General features: G+C 32.1%; 1 protein-coding gene across 1 annotated transcript in view; it reads left to right on the forward strand.

Annotated features, from left to right (window-relative positions):
* Positions 1-22,753, forward strand: part of LOC139086972 (serine-rich adhesin for platelets) — a 64,436-nt gene extending 41,683 nt beyond the window's left edge. The window contains exons 3-5 of the mRNA XM_070635637.1: positions 14,618-14,732; positions 17,244-17,404; positions 17,578-22,753. Coding sequence (XP_070491738.1) covers positions 14,618-14,732; positions 17,244-17,404; positions 17,578-19,403 — 2,102 coding nt within the window. The 3' untranslated portion in view covers positions 19,404-22,753. The remainder of the gene's footprint in view (positions 1-14,617; positions 14,733-17,243; positions 17,405-17,577) is intronic.
* Positions 22,754-24,150: the final 1,397 nt, after the last annotated feature.

Raw genomic sequence — 24,150 nt, forward strand, 5'->3', positions numbered from 1 at the left:
CGGTTTCGGTCAAGGTTTACCACCATGATGATCTTATCCACCACGGTTCTACAGTTTAATAAGATGATGTAGTAAGGCTGGAAAGGAACCTATATTATCTAAGGGATAGAGACCGAGAAATACTGTTTAACAAGCCTGATAAAGTACTAAACTACGGAATGCCCTTATTGGTATCCACTGATGACCTTATTCTACATGAATAGCCTACATTCCCCTCTTTGGCAATCTAACTCTTGCAGCTCAATGCAGCGAATCGCAATTTTCACCGCTAATATTGATCTTAATCAGCCATCATGGTACTGTCAGAAAAACTTCGCGTCTTAGTGTTGATACAACTCCATAGTGCTCCCTTAAAAAATACAGTGCGTAACTGCTCAGATAAATCCAAACTATACCAAATTACCACAAGTTGACCACAAGTGTATCCCCCATTACAACTTTTATTATCACTAGAAAATTTGCATACAAAGGACCAGAAATGCTTTCTCGTCATTCAATGTCGAAGAACTTACCTTAAAAAGGATTTTTCCCAAAAACAAAATATGAATGGGGATATAAGGTAGCGTGAGAGGGTTAAAGGGATAATATATGTATGATAAAGATAAAGTTGCTACAGTCATGAAAATAATATTGGATAGGTAGCCAATAAAAAAGGGTCATCTTTGTATCCGAATATCAAAAGCAGAGTGATAGTCTTTATATCTCGATTTAATAATAATATTCTCAGCATATCCTTCAATATAAAATAGGTTTATAGAATGGGAATCATCATCATCATCATAGTTTTATGATCTCATTATTGTCTTTATTATTATGAGATTGTTCTTTTTTCTGTTCTGTTTCCAATTCTCGTCTTAACTGAATATAAAAATGTTATATTTTTTTGATCCCCATTACAAAAATATATATTGTATATATCGATCTAGAAGGACTCTTGAATGAAAATGTCCAATGATGATTGAGTTTTTTTCATTAGGATATGACACTGGGTGGCTTTTTTTGTAAATGATGATGTTGAATTTATAACGTACAATTATGGATCGTACAATGAGTGATTTTGATGAGAATTGTCGTCTCTAGAACTGAACATAGCATTGGTCAAATTAAAACATGTCTACTTGGGAATGCTTCACTATAAGAAAGCACACAGCGTAGAAAAGGAAGAAAATCCGGACCCAGTCTAGTCTAACGATGACCTCTGATCAGGTTTGACAAAATTCAGCTCAGAGTTCGCAGGATTTTGAGAGTCCGAAATCCAAAATTCCACAAGTCCACTTTGGAATCTACTGATTCAACACCATGTCAGAATCACGCTAATATGATGTTTTAAGTGGAATCTGCCCACTCCCTGAACGCAATCGATATACTTGCAATGTTCTAATATTGTTGCCATTTCAAATTGGAAATAACAGTCGACTTTATCGTAAAATTAATCAAATCAACAAAGCTCCAACCAAATCTACTAAAGCAACAATGAAGCTTTCCAATTCTTTACAAGCTCAAAAATAAAGGCAAAAGAGTTGCCTATAAAAATAAAACAAATTTTAGGCCATGCAATAAAGGAAATAATTTTAGATTAACGGTACGGCAGAAGGTAGCTTTCAACAGTTCTATAGACTTACCTGCAAAAGGCTTAAAGGAAACTATTGCCATAAAGAATAATGTCCTCATAAAATTAGAATTGAAAACTAATTTTCCATTTAATCCAACTGAATATTATCGCCATCCACAAGCTTCCCATCCTCGTCTCTTTCATGTAAGAATCCTTGTAAGAATTCCATGACGTTCACGTTTCCATCATATAAATGCTCTTTCATATTATTATTATTGAACATCATGTGCCTTTCAAATGAGATAAATTGCCTCCGCTTATTTCTCATCATGATGAAGAATTTGATTTCCTCTTTTCATATTTCTTTTGCTTCTTCATCCTACGATTTCTATGCTCTATGAAATTCCAATTATGAAATAAATTTTGAAATGTCTTCATTTCATGTCCTTTAATATCAAAGGAATTAAATGAATTTGGAGTGCTTAGAGGGGGAAAAAATAGCATCGTCATCATCAAAATTGAGTTCACTCTTCATTAAAGTCGACACATGTGTCTTTGAGATGGTTTTAGGTTGAATTTTTTGGGGGTTAAGGGTAAGGTACGGAAGGTATTAATTAAGTGTTGAGTGACGATTAACACTTTTATGAGGCTATTTTGGTTATAGTCGTTGCTTTTGAATGTAAATTTCATTTTGTCCTTTATAGCAAGGTATTGTAGCTACCCAAGGTAAATAAGTATATACCCAGAAGACAAACATCGTAATAATGTCAAAGACCTGGCAACTAGCCAACATGACTCGACCAGATTCGATGGATTACGGCTTAATGATAGACCAATACTATCTTAGGGCTGGCTTTTAACCATTTCTAAAACTTGCGAATTCCGGGAGAATATGAACTATGAATTACAAACTATTAGTTAGGTTAAAACTTCGAGTCTGAATAAATAGAGCTTGTTCAATGGACATTTCGCTTTTCCCAACTCTCCACGCTGCATGACCCAGTGTAAATCAATGAAACCACTATTTTTGTGTCACGTACTCAGCCACAATTTGTGTGTCGCGAGTACACAAACCGAGTTAGTGTGACTAGAACAGCGAAAAACGACCCGAATTCAACTACACTTTTCCCTGATCGAACCCGTGACCTTTGAGTCGATTGCCTGACTTTCTAACCATCTTGACCGTTGCCGCTTTTATGCTGCTACAATACGACCGTTCTTTGTCTTACTGAGTAAGTAAGCAGTAACCTTACTGAGGTATTCTCACTGTACTTTGAAATCACGTTCAATGCCTGTTATGTAGGGTATCTTGTAATTCAGACCAAAAAATCTTAAGGATCCAACAATTCAGACCAAAAAATCTCAAGGATCCAACAACTCACAGCAATAAATGTCTCAAAAAATGTCTTTCATTGCCATTTAATTGCCTCTTCTAAATTCGTCATCTTTTATTTTTATGACTCTTTATGAATTTTTGATAGCTCCAACGACTCAATCAAATTTGAAGCCATTTCTTTGGTACATATTTATTAAAAATTTTATGTGTAAAACTTCATTTGATGCTGCCAAAAAAGCAGCGAATGACTTGAAAATGTGTTGACTTTTTTCATTCACGACGAAATTTTCTTTTTTTTTTGTCGTTCAGGAACGGTAGCTAATGAATATTCTACGAGATATAGATTTTTTTTCTCATCGTCGTCGTCCTTCCTTCAATCTTTCATATCATTCATCTATTCATCCACTTTACTCAGTTTATGTGGCACTCTTTATCCTCATCTCATGAATGTATGCCATAAATTTGTCATGAAGCACGAGTAAACGATTTTTAATTTTTAATGCGCATTTGCTATACAGTATATCCATATATGTAGTATATAAAAATTGTCTGAATACTTGAATAGGCTTTATATCCATAACGAAATGAGAATGAGATCATTCAAATGTAAAGATGGAAGGAAATCATGTCAAAAAAGGCACAACTTTTATAGTTTTTTTTTGTTCTCATTCAAGGAAATTAAAATGAAAAATTTCGAATGAAGGATTTTCTCATATTTGTGTTGAAAATGAAAGGCTGTTTTTTATATTAATGTGCTTAACTCTATTTCTAAAGGCAAGTGTGCATCGGGTTGTGTCAGTTTGAAAAGGAAATGTTATGATGCTTGCTTCATTTTGATGGATATAAAATGAAAAACTTTATGTGAAATTAGCTGGAAATTCTTAATGACTTTTTCGTTGCTATTGTTATTTTGTGCTCAGCAAAATGAAAATGTTTTTGAAAATTATATGTATATTGAGGATTTGGATTGTACTTAATCACTGTTAATCACATATATGTAGTTCTTGTTTATGATTGTGATGAGTGGAAATGGTTTATAGTTCGTAAGATAATTGAAACTATGCAAAACAAGAGAAATTCAGTAAGGCTTCTATTTTCAAGCGTAGTAAGCAGAGCTAAAAATGGAAATTTTATCATTAATTTCGTATCATTACGTATTATTCTTGACAAAGGGACATGAGAAAACCTAAACACACTCAAAGTTCGTCAAAAGTTAGATCTACTCCTTTGATTTCCTCTCTAAAACGCTGATGAACAATAGATTTTTATCATTACAATGCATTAAATTTGCGAAATTGTCTTTCAAGTTGAATTGATTACTTGCTGTTCTCGAACATTTCTGCCTTCTTGAACCAGTAAGCTTGCGACACGAGGTTGTGATAAAAATGGGGTCAGAGCTTGCTTCAAGACAATTTACTGTTAATAAGCTGACATAGCATTGTCCAAGCCAGTGCCCAAGCTAACACGTTTTGTTTTTCGGGACTGTCACTAGCGAGCTCGCGCTTTCGATGCCAGACGACATCAGCTTGACAATTCTCCTCTATTCAAACTGCTTTTTTCATGCTTAACACTATTTCTAGAAGGTTTTTAACAACATGATGAATTAAAGACACTAAAACATTACTTAAAGAATCCTCCTATTGTATACATGCTTCCATCTTACGTAACGTCCATATTAAGCTTTCAATTCAAGAATAATTTTCCCATCATCAATCAACTTTTGACATGATTTTTACTGATTTAACTTCTACTTTTTATATATATGAGAACCACTCCATCTTCCTCAAATCGTCGATAACATCCCATTCGGTAGAGCATATTTACTCTACCTATGTGAATTTCAACTTTTTAAGCTTCAATAAGTAGTAAAAAAGCTTCTTCCAGATTATTTCTAAGAGATCTTATAAAACTTTCCCAATAAAATTGAGTATTCCCACTTAACCTAGTAGATGCTTCCACAAATTGCAAAAATACATATCAAATTCCTTGACTCACATCTAAAAAATTTTATCGAAAAGTTTTCTTTTTTTTTACATTGAAAACTTTTGAATTTCCCCTAATGAGTTTTTCCAGATTCAAGGCTTTCCATTACAATTTAGAAAATATTCTTTTTTTGTATTTTGAGATCAAAAGCAAGTTCAGGACCTTAAAAAAATTCTCAAAGAATGAATTCGTAATGAAAATGTATCTGTTTCTGCAAGTTTTCTTACTCAATGACTTTCTTGTTTGCTTTTGTTTTTTTACTTCCACATTTGTAAAAAGGAACTGAAACATAAAGGCAGCAAGAAGAGAAAAATTTCCGATTTGGGTTAGAAGAAAGGAACAGAAAAAAAGAAAGTTTTTCATTTCCAATTTTTTTATCATCAATTTGATCTTGAAAAATTTTCTTTTTTTTTCGATTACCCAGAAATGAATGTGTTCCTGCACAACACACTTGAGAAAAATTATTTTTCCCTTTCCTATCCGTTTCCTTCTTCAACTTTTCAAATAAGGATATCTTCTACCCTTGGGAAGATTTGTTGGATTTTGAGATAAGATATTGCTGGATTTTTTGGGATTGAAATTGGAAATTTATGGAAGATTGATAAGAGTTTTGGGTTCCTGAAGTGTTTGAAGGAGGTGCATGATCTGAACAGTACAACGTGTTTGCTGAAGCTACGCAAGATTCCCGTACTCACGGTCAGACGCGATGTTGTCCTGATGGCACTTTGACAGCTGATTTCGACCCATTTTTACAGCGTTTGTCTTATTTGTTAAAGGTTCCGGTTTCAATTACAGATCATATCAAATTTTTCAATTGTTACAACGTAAATGGCAGGTTACTAGCCAACACTAAGAGGACAACAGGTTTTATAACGAACTCATGGTCCTTTCAATGTGTTGAGTGGTTCGGATGTTACTATAAATTGCAAACTGGTTCAAAACAGTGATAGGCAACCTTCTATTTTTCAAGGCACACCTTGATGGTAAGTCTTTAGCAAATTAGTGTGCCGCGGCACATAGGTTCCACACCACTGGTCTACAGGATCTGATCCAATTGCAGTGTGACACATCATAGTAATGTCAAACGCATGGAAGTCAAGTTACATTCATCCTTTACATAGCTGATTAAAACTGGATATCATTGATTCAAATGCAATTTCATTTAATAACTTAAATCCAAAATTACTTCACAATTCACCCAAAATCACCCTAACAGCACACCAATAAGATGAATTTGTAAAGTAAAGTATTCCAACATTCATCTTAAAAAGAGTATAAAGAAGGTACACAAAATTTTTTAAGACAGAGATAAAAAGGTAGCATTTAGTTTTGATTCAGCAAAAGCACCTAAGGAACATTCATTCTCATAATAAAGTTTTAATCGAAAATTTATTTAGAGTTTGATTTTATTGATCTTTGGACTTTCAACTAATAATACACGCACTCATACAGACACACGAAAACTTTTCTATTCCCAAAGTTTTGATTAAAAAATAGGAACGGAACTTTATCTAAGAAGTCATTGAAATAAAGATCAGAAATATCTTTACCAGATGTCGATTGAATAGATGCTCAATATCAATAGTTTCTAAAATCTTTTTTTGCTTCTCAACCTGAACCGTTTAAATGAAATAGTTAAAGACATTTCGTGCAAGCACTGCACAAAAAAATAAAAATACTTTCAATTCTCTAATGCAAAATTGCACTTAACATTCATTTTCATTCTCTTTTTTTTTTAAAGAATATTTTTTCTATTCATTCACAATGTGCACTAAATGGCATGATGAGTTGCTTTTTATATGCAGCAATTTGAGTTGAATTGTTCGTTCCTTTTTCTCTTGTATTTTAAGTAGAATGGAATTTTTTGAAGCATAAGAAAGAGAAAGAAAATCGTAGCAAAAACAAGTTGTGGAAATTGGGGTAGACCGAAATATTTTCAGACATTTTTTTCAAGTGCTTGAAATGTGGACAGCTTTGATAATCAAAAAGTCTGAATATTGGCTAAGGATAAAGAGTTTTTTGGTTTGATTCCATAATTCTCTGTGTATATTTTGTTGCCTTTTATTGCAATACAGTCCTTGAAAAATCTCTCATAATCTTCTTATTCACATCATTTCCTTCCAACAAACACAACAGATATCAAAATGCATTATCCCTCATCATCCTGATACTTAACAGGTTCACCACCCCTGAGCCCATTATAACTTGGGATACAAAATTGCACAAAGCATCAAAGACTTTGCTATTTTAATGATTTCGAGAGAAAAAGAGAGCCTTTCAGCACTCACTCAAATTCAAAATGTCTCGACCTATTACACTGCGTCTGAAAGGAATATAAATGGAGAAAAAAAAGGGAAAAAAAATCAACACGAAGAGATTAAGAGCACTTTAGAAACTTTTTTTTTATACACAATAATTTTTTTTCCGTCCCCTTCCTCCTTGACTCTTTTGTTGTAACAAACTTTGAGTAATAAAAAGCTCATGCAGTGGAAATAAAAATTGAGATGAAGGAAGCAGAGTAAAATCAATTCATGGAAGGCCACTTGTTTTGGGGACAATTATAGCGCATTTATAAAGGGATGTGGAAGGTTGGGAGGAGGTTTGGGCAATATCTAAATATTTCAATCCTTGCTGAATAGGCGTTATTCCTTGTCAATCAGAATTCGACCATTCAGAACAAAACAGTCAAGCACAAGACATGGTAAGCAACTCAATTCGAATAGTGATGTTCAATTTGATTTACCCATCCTCAAATCATCATGGATAAGACCTCTTTTGACAAAAATGTAAAAGGGTACGTCACAGACACAATTGCCAAATAGAACCAGTTTCCATTTGATGCTTCCAAATTTAATGATGTGCAATCTGTGTGCCGTGACTCTGAGAATGAGATTTTGGCCCTTAAGAAGCTTTTTATACTTAATCAATGATCTGATTTGTTGTTCTGAGAAATTATTTTTGAGATGAAGTGGACCGTGCCACAAAAAAGGTTTTTCACCATTGCCTTAAAGAATCAGAACCTTTGTCGTTTCTGTAGATCGAAATGACATCCAGCAATATCAAAAGTTTTATGATTCGAATTCATTAGAGTCCTGTACCCAATAATTTTCAAATCCATAAAAATCATTGAAATTCAATTTCATCTTCAAATATATCTTAGTTTAATACAACAACAATCAATCTATGCCATTCTATGACCTTCACCCAACAAAAATCTACAAAACTAACAACCCAAACCACCTCCCAAAAAATTCAATTCAATTCAAACTGAATAAATCAAGTGCATCCAGACTCTTAAAACTTGTGCTAAAACACAAAAAAATCCTTTGTGGATTAATTGTGACAGGCTTACGTCTGAAAGCATTCAACGAGGATAAACAAAATGAAGGATGAAAAACTTTTTTTTTTATTCCATTTTCATCTTCAACAATTGCTTTCACGATGAGTTATAAGTGTGCTAATAAAACTTTGTAAGCTTCTTTGTCTTCCATCTCACTATTGTTCTATTGCACTTCAGATGAGAGGCAAACAGCAACAACAAGAATTGAATAAGCGATGACATTTGAATTATTAAAAAATTTTGTTATTGTCTTGTTTAAATTGGATTAATGTAATTTAAGTTACGCAAATTCATGAGATGGAAACTTTTAATTAGTGGGATCATCAGCATGAAATGTGATATTTTGTTCCATAACAACAACTGAAGTGTCTTAAGGGATGTGCTTGAGTAAAGCTGTTTTAAATTGGATTATAAGTCTAATAAAATGTCAAATTTGAAAACATGAGTCGAAGTGGCTCGGTGGCGGAATGGTTTAGTACTTCGTGAACTCATGCAACATCGACCCAGTGGTCATGGGTTCGAGACTCGGCAGAAGAAAAGTCTTCATTTGTTCTTTTTCGAATCATATGAAGTGGAAAACCAACCCACAGACTCTCTTTGTAGGCCGAAAGGCAGTAATGTCAACATATGAGTGATTCTGATCTAAGCAGTAACTCTACGGAGTGCAGATGTGAATATAGTGCAGATGTCTGCAGCATAACGGTTCCGCTGGACATCACATATGCACGCCCCTTTAACAATTCAACATTAAATATCATTACATTGTGTTACATAGCAACATAAAAATATCATACAATTAATATTTTTGTTGCTGTAAAAATGTCTCTGCATCATTAATTCTTTTGAGAAATGTTTGGTGATAATAAAAATATGATTTATGATGACAATTCCAAATATATATCTTAATTAGTCGAGAGCTTTCAGTTGAAATATTATGATGTAAATAATGGTAATATAACAAAGCCCAGTGGACAAACAGAATGTTTACTGATATCGTAAATGTTGATAATTGAAATTGAAAATTTTTACATATTTTGTGAATTAGAATGGCAAAGCACTAAATGAAATGTCATGTATGAAATGGTTTTGTGTTTGTTGTGGGGGATATTGTGCAATTGTTTGATATTTTATCAGAATTTTCAGGTGAGCTTTATGTGGACTAACCAAAGTTTTAATAAAAATGGAATTTTTCAATGCAATTTTCATGCTATTTTGTATGGATTAATAAGGATTCATGTTATAAATTCAATATTTTACATCCGTGAATAGCACAAATTTACTAATTGATTCAAAATCCGGCACTCCACTGACGTGGCTCTAGCATATAGTCAAATTTAAATCGGTTTCCGCGCCAAGTCAGAAATACGCCGGTTTTGAGTCGGATTTTTTGATCAATATGTGTTTTTGTTGGATTTGGGAAGAAGCTCTTAACGACACAAATGAAGAAAGCTCCACTGAAAGCTCCATTCAAAGCTATTTATTAACATCAAATGAAAGTCACGCTTCGTTGTGTCGTTCGCGGCTCTCATCCCTAAACTGAAATCTTACATGGTTCATCAACGTAGAACATCCCTTGCTAATTCGTCGTCTGTAGCTAAAAGCTAGTTAATCATACTAGAAATAAAGCAAATAGCCTTCCCATTTACAAACTAAAGAGAAAACTCTCAATAGCATTCAAATTTGAAAAAAAATATACAAGAAAAATTAAATATGAATAAAATTTTAGCAACATTTACACATGATAAATTGAAAAAAATCTCAATGAAGCTATTCAAAAGCTTTTTACAAACGATACAAAGCTAGAAACAACGTCAAATAAGTAAACTCGGATATGAATAAAAAAAGTGAAACATGTATGATGTTTTATCTGAAAAGTGCTCAAAAAAACTTTTTTTTACATTTATGTTCATATGAATAGAATAAATAAAGCTAGTATCAAGCTAGTATTTTATTTGAAAATAAAAAAAAACTCCCTTTTGATACGTCTTGTATTTTATGGATGGAAAAAAATGGGGGGAAACTATATCATAATTTTTTTTTCTCCTTTATTTGAATTGTATAGCATGTTTCAATAGCCAAACCATATCCATTTCTACACAACATATGCTGAAAAATCATTCGTGCTTTTCAATCGCACCAAACAATATGCACTATAAAATAAACTTACATGGCATCTTTCATTATTCAACATTCTGATTCCATTCAAGAACTCAATTCTTTTTATTTGAGATAAATTTCTCCTTTTTTTTTAGTTTTGGAAATGTCTAAATAAAAATGAATCAACAATAGTTGAACTTATATTCACATAAATATACGTTCAATGAACATTTATGACTTCCTTATAGAAAAGAAAAAATTTGTACAGGAAACTTTTATGACATTTTTTGAGCTTCCAATTTTTTTCTTCCTTAACAATATGTTAGCTTTTAGAATTTTATTTATGGACGAATGTTGTGCTATGCAGAATTTTAATCAAATGTGAATTATATTAGATTCTTTTGGAGGTTATTTCCATTTTGTTAGGAGATTTAAAGCTTTTTCCTTATGGAATGGCAATGAATGCTATCCTCTCTTCAGAGTGGCATGCATTTTAGACAAAACTTTTCAATTTGGTAGGAGTTTTTGGGGCAAAAATCCCAAAAATTCCCTTCAAAAATCCCAAAACAGTTTCAGATGTTACTCACGTAAGAACATTAATGTGAGCTGTAAAATGACTAAATTCACTACACAGATGCCAATTAGTTCAAAGTATGGTGATCTCCTTTCCTTCAAATGGATCACATTCAAGTTTTTACGATCTAATATGAATTAGTTTCAAAACAAGTTCGAGGAACTTCCGTGCGGCAAAAGGTTCTATTGGAGTATTTTCGGCTTTAGATCAGTGCTTCTCAAAGTATGATTTGTGACTCATTCGGAAGTCGAGGAAAGTATGGAAAAAGATTAAATTAGTTTCAAAGTAAATTTGAAGAACTTCCATGCGGCGTAAAGTTAAGTATTCAAGGCTTAAGATCAGAACTGCTTCACAAGTTTGAAAAACTTCCGTGCGGCACAAGGGTTGATTTTAAAGAAACATTTTTTAAGATTGAAGCTAATGATCGACTTAACTCTTTTTGATATGAAAGATCTAATAAATAATAAAAAGATTGCAAAAATCATTTTCATTTGTTTAGCAAAATTCCATTTCACTTTAAAAAAGCTCTTTTATAGCCACTCCACCCCATCATCTCCGTAATCTCCACATGAGAACAGAATTTTTTTTTTTGAGGTTTTCTTCCACACAAAAGTTTTTCATCTTTTTCATCCTCTCTCTCTTTACTTATATTGTTATGTGCGAGAATATAAAGATATTTTACCAGAAAATCCGCATTCACAAACTGAGTAAAAGAAGAAAGGGAGGAGAAATAAAGTTTTACAATATTGTGGTTTCTTGCTATGTGACATTATGCTCCGTACATTCCAGTTCTGCATGTGCTGAAGTTTTTAACAAGTTTCATAATTTTCTCTTGAAAGTCAGAAGACACAAAAAATATATCTATGAATTTTGTATGTCTCATTTAATGCCATTTCACTGCTTTTATGGATAAGTTTTAAGTACTCAAAAGCTGCTGGTGCTGCTACTGATGCTTATTGCCAACTTTTAATTTCCCAAAAAAGCTTTCAAAGCAATTTCAATAGAAAATAATATAATAATGCAAATTTCCTTCGTTTATTGTCTTACGATCTCTCTTTTTCTCGCTTTTATTGAAAGCGTCATTAGTCTTTGTCTAATTCCTTCATCCTCGCTCGTTTGGTCATTAAAAGCAATGACTGTAATTTTCCATTAAGATATATATATTTTTTTCTATCGTTTTTTTCTCGTTCGGTTATAATTTTATTGTGGGTTGAATGGACTAGTATGCTCATTTTGTCATGTTGGGTAAGCAAATGGACAGCTGGCTAATCAATCAACCTTATTCATTGAGAACAAAACATATTTATGGTGATTTGATTAAGGTAAAATTTTCGTGTTACGATGGGTGATTAAACAAACTTTTTTTTGTGGGATTTTGATTGATTTTTTTTTGTTTTTGGAACAGGTTTTTTGGGCGTAGATGGTTGTAGAGTCTTTATTGTAAGCATCCAGTGAAATTTTAATGATCTAGAATTTTGTTTTTAATAAAAATGTAGAGATTCTGATCCCAATATTTAGTCTATGAATTTATTGCCTTTTCGAATACAGTATATACTTCAAAGTCCTTCATGTAACTATTTACTTTACTCCCATGGCTGAGCAACTCGAGAACTCAATGTTATGCAGAGAGAACGTCTAAAGTCAGCTCTACCCATCGAAATTCTTTACTAGTTCGTAACATTAAGGTCTCTAGTGTTCTGTTTGCCTCTTTTTCGGTACATCCAATTCAGGAATTTTTTGATCTTTATTGAAATTTCTTGTCATAATATCTGAAACGGTTAATCATTTTGCTGGGGCATCTTATGGACGACTGTTTACTAAGGACTCTCAATAACTAGACCAAGACTTGCCGGTCCCAGTCTGGGTCCCGAGATTTGTCAAGGACCAGACTTTGTTAACTTGCCTTATATTCTTGTTCATGAAGTTATATAAGTCATTCAGGTATCATATCAGTTGAAAAATGCGCTATAAGCATTAACCCCCCATGATAATTTCCCTAATTGCTCCAATCTCTTTTCAAAAGCAAAATTCTTTTCTTTTCATTGAAAATTCCTTTTTATTTTTTCCAACTTCCTCTATTTAAATAACAAAATGAGGAACAAGACGAGAAGAAAAATTTGCTTTTCTTTCAATTCATTCATCTTGTTTCTACCTTTTTTCATGCAAGAAAATATTTACCTTTTTTTCCTTGAAAGAACTAGAGGAAGTTTTAAATGAAAGTTTTGTTTTTGTGAAAAGATAACAAATTTGAGAATTAATGCAACACAAATATAAAGATAGGAAAAAATGTCTTCATGCTTAATGAACCAAAAATGAACTTGATTCAGGTGCGAGTGATTTTTGTGTTGTACATAGTTTTAGAAGAGTCACATCAAAGCGTATATGGAGATGAAAAAAGTTTTTTGAGCAACATAAAAAATGAACTGAAAAATTAGGCAATCATTCACATATAATCTGATAGATAGATCTTCTTTCGAGCATCAATTGTGATTTGTTCTACCTCAAAAATTCCTTTTTGAAGCTTGGATTTTTATTATAAAATCTAATCGCAGTGGTATGTAACCTGTATGGCACGGCACACTAGTATGCAGACCAAAATTATTGGGAATGCCATATTCCGTGTGCTGTTTAGGTAGAAGCTTACCATCAAGGTGTGCGTCGAAAAATAAAAGGTTGCCCATGTGACATAGGCAGTCTCATACTATGCAGTTTCTGTCACACTATGCTGACACTATGTAGTTCCTATTTGCATACACCTTGGGCGACTGCCTATGCTTCACTCACCATTAAGGTATTGAATAAATTCATATATTTGCACATTTCCCAATTATAAAGCATAAAATCAAATTAATTAATCTACCCATCGTTCATAAGTTGACATTTCTCATTACTCTCCACATTGAGTATGACATTAAACATACATAATTGTGGGATTTAAATTTACTCCACAGTTGTCCTACAAATGGGTGTGTCTAATTGTCTTGATAATTTTCAAATTACAAATTACATGGTTATGTCATGAATTGTAATGTACAGCAAGAAATGTATCTGATAAGGTCAAAATGCAAGAGTAATACAGAACATGAAAGTATAATTAGAAATGAACACAATATTGTTGTTTAGTCAGAAGTTTGAGGAATGCAAGATACTATATTATTGTATGGCTCAGAGGACTTATGGTGTTGATATGTCTAGAAATTGAGAATCAAATTGTGAGTCAAAGTCTTCAGAATGGCACCCAATACACAAACTGGGCTTCATAACTAGAACGATGAAATGGAAAAAAAGTTCCAAAATTGGGCATGACCTAGGATCGAACTCATGACCTTTGACACGGAAGGCCAACGCTTTACCGTTTAAACCACTGACGCCATTAAAAAATTGAGTAAAAATTCCTTCAATTTCTCTACAAACCAACTCAATTCTACCAAAATTTTAAATCAAATCCCATCAATTTATCCATTTTAATCAGCCAAAGTCCATTATAGATCCATTTAATTATCTCTCTAAATTCAGAACAACAAAAAAAATCACTTCAACAAATCAAATTTTATCTTCAAGCATCTTTCTACTTTATAATCAATCCATTGGATATCCAGATATAAATCAGACTTAAAATTAAATGGAAAGTTTTCTTTTTATTGTAAATAATTTTTTTAGATCCCAAAAAAATCGCATCTATTTTTTTGTTGAGCATTTCTCGAGTTTCATTCAATTATTTTTCTCTTATTTCAGTTGAAAACATTGAGCAATTTGATGCAACGAGACTGTTTCTAAAGGAGCTTGATATACCAGATTTTGTATGGATTGGATTAATGCGCCCAAGTAATACAGATCAGTTTTCATGGACGTAAGTACTTGAAATTCTCTTTTGTATTTCACAATTTATTTCATTTAATTTTCAACTCTTCAAGAACTTCAGCTTAAGTAATGTTGAAGATCTAAAGCTGAACTTTTTTTTTCTCTTAATTCAATAAAATTTAATTTTCATGTACGATAGCTGCATGAGAAGAAAAAAAAGAAGGAAAGAATGAATTAAGGGAGTGAAAATTGTTTCACAACAGACTTTTAATTAACCTCATTGTGGATGAAACTTTTTCTTTTAAAATAAAAAGAAACTTTCAATGTTTCATATCTGTAGTACATACATTCATAAAAGAGAACATATAATTTCTCCCATGATGCGGGAGGTCTTTTACTAAGTGTATAATGAGGAATCCTTCAGAAAATTTTTGCAAAGCTAGTGATGAGGGTTTATGGATTTTTGTAACTTTTGTAGAAGAAATTGGAGCTGTTGTGTGCTATGTGACTCTTATTTTATATGATTTCAATGTTTTTATTTGACAGTACTTCTAGTTGGTGGAAAGTTGGCGTCATTTTCACTCGTGTGTTAAGGTTAATTCAATTACAAATTTGTAATTGCACCTCAAGTGATGACAGTTAATACAAACAAAAGGGTTAAAATACCTTGACATTTTTTGTCATCAGAGGTAGGATCCTCGTCATAAAACTACATCTGCTTCTAGAAAATTGCTATTGTAGAGCTACTATATTGCTACTGCATTGTTAGGTTGGTGTTAAGCCACAGTGAAATATGAAATATCGAACGATATGTTAGTTTGAATCTGCCATTGTGAGAGTAAAGTCTCCCTAACCGAGTTGGCAATTAGACCGGATATCTGTATCACTCTACTTTGTGACTACGTGGGTTCGATTCCCACCAGGTATCGAATTCTCAATCATTACATACGTAGAACCGTTGATAAATGTCTTAATGCTTTCGTCATTACAACTTGTCATGATGATGTTCTCTGTCCTTCGAATCCTGGAGTATAGATGATACATGATTATTTCATAATCCTGGAGTGTAGATGATTATTGACAAAGACGACTCCAGGTTTCTAGCAAATATATAAATTTTCCCCATAAAGGAAGTATTTTTAGACATCAACCACCTCTTTGGATATGAACCTTCTTAGTTTAGTGTCAAAATTTCATCTTAGTAAACACAATTCAAGCTTCATATGACTAAGAGAAACACCCAAATCCCAACACTGTCAAATTTTCCATTAACAGATAATTTAATAGTTCAAACTTAATGCACAAAACTTCTCATTTAAAGTAAAAAGCCGCTAAACATGAACAGAACAAAAATTATCACTGTTAAATCCTCACGAAATTTTCAAAAACTTTCTTCATTTAATACTCATAGGAAATGATATTAAACGAAAAACTTTCGTTCTTTTCCACTTCAAAAAATCCATTTTTTTTTTTATTTTCTCATGCTTTTTTCATCACCATCAGATCATTGAAATCATAAAATATGAAAAGATTAAAACAGTACGAGAATGTTGAAGTGCAAATTTATTAAATTTTTGCTGCCCTCATTTTTACTATATTTAATGATGAACAAAAAATTCTCGTGAGTTCAATTAAATGCTTTTTTTTGTGTGGTGGCGTCAAAAATTAAAAAACTTTCGAGGATGTCTCACTTCTGATGTTTTGTGGAAAAATGTAGATCATGAAAACAAGTTGTGCTTGTCACTCCGAATTTCGATGAAATGTGGGACATTGGATGGAAAGTGATATTTCCTGATTTTTGGAGGATGTTTAGTGACGACAACTGAAGAATACACTTTACCTTGAAATCAACTGAATTTAAGTTAACTTGAGTCAAATTCATTCGACTTCGAGTTCTTGAATGCTCTAGAGTTCGGCCAGTAACTTCCGACTAACCTAGAACATGTCCAAGTCACCAAAACGAAGAAGCTCAGAGATAATTACGAAAAACTCCAAAAATCCATACAGAATATTAAGCAATTCTCATGATTTCATAATAAAATCCCCAAAATTATTATCATCCATACCCAAAAGAGACAATGCACCCCCAAAAGATTATATAAACTTAACAAAAGTGATTAAAAAATTTGAGGTGAACATTTACATTTTTACATGCAATTCCATCAGCAAAATAGAATATTTGCGCGTTGCTACGTGAGAAAACTTCACACCACTCAGACTAGATATCGTTCGTGCTTCCATAGAAGAAAATATTTTATGCCATTTCAAGTGCTTTCAAACAAAAATTTGCGAGATAAAAAACTCATCTAGCACACAACAGCTACCCCTCATCAAAGTGAGAAAACCTTAAAAATTCTTTCACTTAATTTTTTTTTATTTTTTCAACACTTTTTTTGGCAGCCTTTCAAAATAAACAGAAAGAATTTTTTATAATAAAATTATCGGTGTTTTGCAGCACACACACTTTTTCGGCCTCTGTGTACAGCTATTTCATAAATTTTTCATATTTGATCTTTAAATACACAAAAAAATGTTTATTTTTGCTTGCTTCTCTCAACAGAAATTCTAAACCATTACCCGTATCAGAGGGATATTGGGCTGAACCATGGCCAGTATCAGAAGCACCGCTATGTGCTGTTATCGATCCATCTCGTGACTATCGTTGGCATACATTGCGATGTGGTGGACCAGAAACGGCCGCATTTTTATGCGAAATGGAGAGTAAGTTCATTTTTGTTTTTTAAATTAAAGCATGCCTGGGAATACAAATTAAGGAAGTTTGCGTTCCTGCACGGCTATATTTGCTATCCCATTCCGTACCCAAAAAAATTAAAAATTTAAATCTCATTAAAAAACTTTTTTCGTTCTTTTTTCATTTCGCCAACAAAAAATAGTACCAGAATGGGCAATACATTGTACTGAAAATCCGGATGTAACTGTTCAATACATTTCTGATTCCGGTGCTGTTCAATTATCACGTCGTTGTAATGATACATTGAAGGAAATTTCATGTCAAACAAAGGCAAATCAAATGGACATGTACAATGCATTGAAATGTCCAGAGGAAGAAATTTTGTCAACAACACAAGCAGCGGAAGAGATTACTGTTGAAACATCAAAATTAGACACACAAGTCACGGCATCGACAACGCTTAAAGCGGATGAGGAAATTCAACCAAAAGTTATCATTAAAAATCCACAAAAAATGATGGAAGATATTTTCGATAGTATTGACATGAATGTTGATGTTGACTCAAATCGATTAGATGATTCTGATTCACAGAAAATGGATTTAGACTTGATGGTCGGTGACCAGCCAATTCCAGATGATGATGAAAGTGATAAGAAAATTCTCCTTAAATTGCCTGACAAGAAAGACATTTTTAAGAAGAAATCAGAGAAAATGAAGGAAAAATTGAAGGCAAAAGACGATGAAATGATGATGGGCGATGCACCAGCTGATGATGTTCATTCAACCACAGAGAACTCTGAATTACCAACATCAACAATTATCCCAACGACCGATCGCCAACGACGTGATGCAAATTTAATTGTTGAAACGACAACAAGCATAAATGACATCAGTGCATCTACAACAAATGATGCATCAACCACAGAGGAATTGAGTACATTTTCAACTGAGTTACCACAGCCATCTTCAACTGAACAGATAACAACCCCAGCAACAGAAGAACCAACGACAAAAGTTTTCGTTCAAGGTCATCCACTTCACATGTCGCAAGCCATCTTTAAAGAGCCAATTCAACCTGATGGACTTCATGAACGAATCAATTTTAGTGACTCGGATGTTTTTATACCACCAATGTTATTAGTTAAAGCTAAATTCACAACAACAACATCGACAGGAACTGAACATTCAACGGCATCGGACATTGTTGTCACATCATCATCAAATCCATCAACGGAACAAAGCACAATTGTTGATGTTACAGATATTGCTGATGATAGCAGTACTGCTATTGAAATGACAACAACAAAGGCTGAAAATAATGAAATTTCGTTGAATGAGACAGCACAAGCGATGCAAGTTGAAAACACAATAACGACTGTCGAGTCAAGCGAAAAGCCAATTATGGTTGGAAAACGAACAGATCCGAGATTAGGATTAAAGGAAGCAGTGCCAACGACAACGACAACAACATCTACTGTTCAGACCACAGAGCAAATAACAACGATAATTTCATCAGATATTCCATCATCGACAACAGAAAGCGAGGAATTAACGTCAACGACAGATGAGAGTAGCAGCAGTACATTTGAGATAACGGCTGAAAGTTCACCGTCATCTACGATAATTGATGAAAGTGAAAGCTCGTCGGTTTCAGAATTGGCTACAACAACATTACAGTCAAGTGGAAGTGCTGAAAAGCTTATTGACTTATCAACAACCACAATAATTTCATCATCTCCATCAGCTGCCATAAAAGTCTCTGAATTACCAGTACAAACATCAACAACAGTAATGCGTAATGATATCAATGCATATCATCTACAAAGTGATATTTCAGAGATATCGGAACCGATTGCAAGAGGAAGCTTAAATGATAGTAACGAAAATCAAGATAACCATCATGTGGATAATAAATTCTCAAATTCTGATTATGATTATCAGCCATATAAACCAAATCGTCATCGTACACTGTCCAAACATGATCAACATCATGGACCTGGATTTTCTCTTGGCAAAATTTTGGGATAAATTTAAGGAATTAGTCAAATTATAAAGTTTTTTTTTAAAAAATAAGAATGAAAATGTGAAGGAAACAAATTTTATTTTAGTAATAATGAGGAACTTAATTCTGTCACACGTAAATGTATTTTATAACCAGATTCGAGTACGGGAATGTAATGAATGTCGCCAACACTTTAATTTTTTAATCAACAAGAAAATTTTGTTTGTATAAAGGAATAAATATAATGCTGATAGGATGGAGGCACTAATTAGCGATGAAGTTACATTGCCATAAAACAGCGGAAAATACAATTATCATTAACATTTCTTCCTTCATGCTCCTCCCTTATTTATATATTTGCGTATTCGGTCTCGTTTTTTTTATTCACTGCTGTTGCTGCTTTCTGTCTTGTGTAGACTTCAAAGATTATTTCATTATCATACATTTTTTACTCTACCCTCATCTTCTTACAACGCCTGCTGTTGCCGATTATGTTACTCTATCCGCAAGCCAGTAGTGTATCGTTTATATCATGAGGATATTGCCAAGGGTGCGGTGCCTTTTGATAAAAAAGTTTTAATTGAGGTTGTGAAATTAAATATTAAAACTAATCAAGGGATTGAAATCAGATCGATGGATGAAAGTTTGATGAGGTCGGACGTCCAATCCAATCATGTCAAAGCACACAGAGACCACAAAAATAAAGTGTATCAATCTTAAAACTTTCATAATAAACTTTATAACCTAAAATAATGTGCGAATAACAAAGTAATCCATTTCATGACTCTTGAAATTCTTCAATCCCTTAACAATAAAGACGGGAGACACACACACAAAAAAAATAACAATGTCATTGAGAATAAACATCCCCGCGAAGCTCATTCTATAGAAAAAGCTCACCATCCTTTCCTCATTAATTCACTTCATTTCTCACCCTACTCATACTTAAAATTATTTTTCCATTCTTTGCCTTCCTTTTATCTCATCTTTTGGGGGTGCTAAAATGTGCTAAAAACAAATTTCATTACATTGAGATGAAAATAAGCGAGTTGAATGTTCATCCTTGGCGATGAATGAAAGAATATAAAGAAAAAAGAAAGTATCATAAGCAGCATAAAATTGCTGATTTTCCCTTATTGCCCCTTGCCATCGACCCTTCTTATCATAAGCTTTCTGTTATCAAATTGCCTCTTGATGGATGTACAACAGCGGCAACAGTAGTAAAGACGAGACGAAGATATAAACCAGAAAAAAAAAGAAATTATGTAGAAAAGTTTTAATCTCAGTTTTAATTCATTTAGTGATGCGATGTTTTATGCGGTTATGATGATGATTATGCAAGATGGAAAAAGCTGAATCAATTTTGAGGGAAATGCTTTTTTGTGGGAATTTTATTTGAAATTTAAGAGTTTTGAGGTTATGTGCAGTAAGTTGTGATTCAACTGATGCGTATTTGGCTCAAGATCACTAACATGTTCAGTTTATTCACAAAATTCAGAATTGTAAAATCCAGAAAGTTATTATAAACAAGAATCGTATATTAGGTATAAAGCACTGAAGTATGTTCATCAATCGTGATCCAAGAATCATAGATTTGCCTAGAATGCACTTGATACTGGTAATTAGCTGGCAGGAATCAGCAAGAGAGTCAGTTAAGCAGCAATCTAAAGGCTATGAATCATAACTGATTTAAACAGCAAACAAAGCTCATCAGGGTGAAATGCCTGTACTTGACAACATTACTTAGCTCTGTGCTAATTACAGAAATTGACTCCAACAAAACAAAAACCAATCCTTCCTAAAAATCAGCTCAAAATTTCTGAACAAAAATTTTTGCCGCAAAAAAGTTTCAGCAACATCAAGCTCCACACTTCCTTCCTCATTTTCCAATAACTTTCATTTACATTTTTCAGTTGACAATACAAAAATATAATTAAATTTTACTAGCAAATAAAATATTCAATAGCGTAAAAACAAAAGAAAAAGGAAGAAAAAATAGAAACGAAAACTTTTTAAAATAATGAAAAACATTTTTCAAGTAGACAAGATGGAAATAAAATAAGAAAAAAAAGTTGTTAAATAATAAATGATTATGATTATGAGAATTTTCATTTTTTTGCTCTTTTTATAAATCTAATGATAAAATAATAAGTTTAATGATGATAAAGAAAAACAGCACAACAAATTAAATTGGAGGCTTTTGGGTTTTCTATTTTATTCTGGTCTGTTTTATGTGCTGTGTAGTTTCAGCTGCAGTTAGCTGTGAAAATTGAAGAATTATTGAAGATTGAGGTTAAGAAACGATTAATTGGAGGAGTGTCTAGATCTAGAATGACTCCTTGAGGTTTTAAAGGTTTAAGTGAGTATTCTGTCATACTTCCTAGCAACTACCTGTAGCTCAGTAGGTAAGAACGCTTGATATGTAATCAAAATGACGTGGGTTCAAATCGCAAGCAAAGTAAAAGGAAAGTTCAGAAAATTACAAATCCAGAAGCTAAAAGAGCCTGAGACAGGCACATACGATAGATCAGTCACAGCTTTTGCCAACGAAGTGCAGGCACTGTCTAGACCAAGAATGTAAACACCCATAAGAAATCATAAAACAGATCCAGTAACGAATAGAAAATTCCATCCCAAACCAAAACGAATGCCATTTTAAAATATTTGATAGCTAGCCTAGCTACAGTCAACATTAAGGCATAACATAAATGATAACATAAGTAGAAAATGGACAATTAAACACTAACATAAATAAATACAGAGAAATTATTGTAGAAAAAAAAGTAAAAATCCGTTTTTTAATGTTAAAAAATAAAAATGAATAAAATGGAAATATAAAAAAAAATTTAATGCAGTTTTTAAAAATTATTTTTTTAATGCTCTGATTAAATTTATATTAAAGGTTTATGAATAATTCAATAAGTCATGCAGAGGAAATTGTATTGAAAGCAATTAAAAATTTCGTTGCCTACAAAAAAAAAAGCTCGAAGCTTTCAAAAAGCTACAAAAGTCGGATTTAAAAAGCTATAAATTTTGAAAATAATGAATTAATTTTAAAACAGGTTTTATAATGAATTTTCTGAAGTTCTATAAATTTATGGCATGAAGTCTTGTTGACTAGAATTTTTAAAAGTAGCATCGCAAGATATGAATTTTTGGATTTCAAACTTTCAAAAGTCACAAAGAAAAATGAATAAATTTCAATTTTAATCACTAAAATGAGGTTACGAAAGCTAACTAGCTGCATAAATTTAAATTCCAGTTGACATAAAGTTTTGCATTAAAACCAACTCAAATCAGATTTGTAAAAAAAAAATTTAATTCATGAATATTTTAATTATTTAGTTTAAATCATTTCGAGAGTTTCATTATCATATAAATTAAGTGAAAATCTAATGAGAAAAAAAAATATTTTTTCATAATGCTTTATCATTTTTCGAAAATACATTTTAATCAGCATGATGTATAGTTTTTTTGAAATAATATGAAAAATTAATTAACAACTAAAAATTAGGGTAAAAATTTTAAATGTACGAAAACAGAAATTTTAAGAGAACAAAAATGAGTAAAATAATGAAAAATTACAAAAAAGCGAATAGAGATAAGCATAAAATATCATAATTCCATTATAATGCCAAAAAAGTAAAATAAAAACACAAATTAAAACTAAACAAAAGAGAAGATTATTAAAAGCTTTTAATAAAAACTGAAAATCAATTAGAGGAAAATAATGAGCGACACGACAAAAAGTTGGGTACGTTTGGGAAATTTCAGTCATATTTTTTGAGTGGCTTTTAGATCAAATTTGGGGATTATAATTTGCTATTCGAATGGATTTATTAAAAAAAGCTTTTTAATTAATTTCGTGAAAAACTTTGAGGATTTCAATTAAAATCACAATATATTTTTCCAAATTTTTATGCTATATCGAGTCAAACTTGAATTTTTGTGTAAAATCGAGTCAATTTTTTCATATTTTAAAATTTTGAATCTATTTTAATTTAAATGGTCAAATCATGTTGAATTTAGCCTCAACCCAAACAAGCCAGAACCAAAAAAAATCTAACAAAAACCGATCCAAAATACACAAAAATGCAAAATCATCCAAAAAAACCTTAAAGCAACACAATAAATTATGAAAATAAATTAAAGAATAATGAACGATAATAATATACATTTTTTTATGTTGTACTGCATTATATCGAATTAAAATTCATTTACGATAATGTTTACAAAACATTTTTTGGCATGTAATTTTTTTCAATTATGCAATTTTGTGTCCTGTAGCTCCAAAAAGAAAAAAATTACAACAAACAGCAATGAGAGAAAATGGAAATATTTTTTTTTTCACGCTGTTTGCCGAAGCAAGAAATTAAATTAGGCCATAATTTTACCGTAATTTAATAATATTGTGTAGCACAAATGGCAAACAATCTGTGCAATATGATGAGAGTAAAAAAAAAAGGAAAAAAAAACTTTTCATTTTATGTTGACAAGGAAAATTTAATCATGAAAAAATAAAAAAATGTTTGTTTGTTTGTTCAGGACTTGTAAAGAAAGGAAGGAAAGCGGAAAGTTCGTTTACTTATTTTTGTTTTGTATTTTTGAATTTCATTTTGATTACGTTTAAATGTCCTTTTTCATAAATTAAACGATGAGAGTTGGAGATGGATATAGAGATTGGAAGCAAAATTATTTAAAGGATCACAAATGTGAAAATGAAGGGCAATTATTGTGCACTGTGGGAAATTTATTGGTGGTTGGATGCTGGAA

This window comes from Chironomus tepperi, unplaced genomic scaffold, assembly GCF_022539635.2.
Source record: "Chironomus tepperi strain 1889 unplaced genomic scaffold, CSIRO-AGI_Ctep_v1 contig_93, whole genome shotgun sequence".
Classification (NCBI taxonomy): domain Eukaryota; kingdom Metazoa; phylum Arthropoda; class Insecta; order Diptera; family Chironomidae; genus Chironomus; species Chironomus tepperi.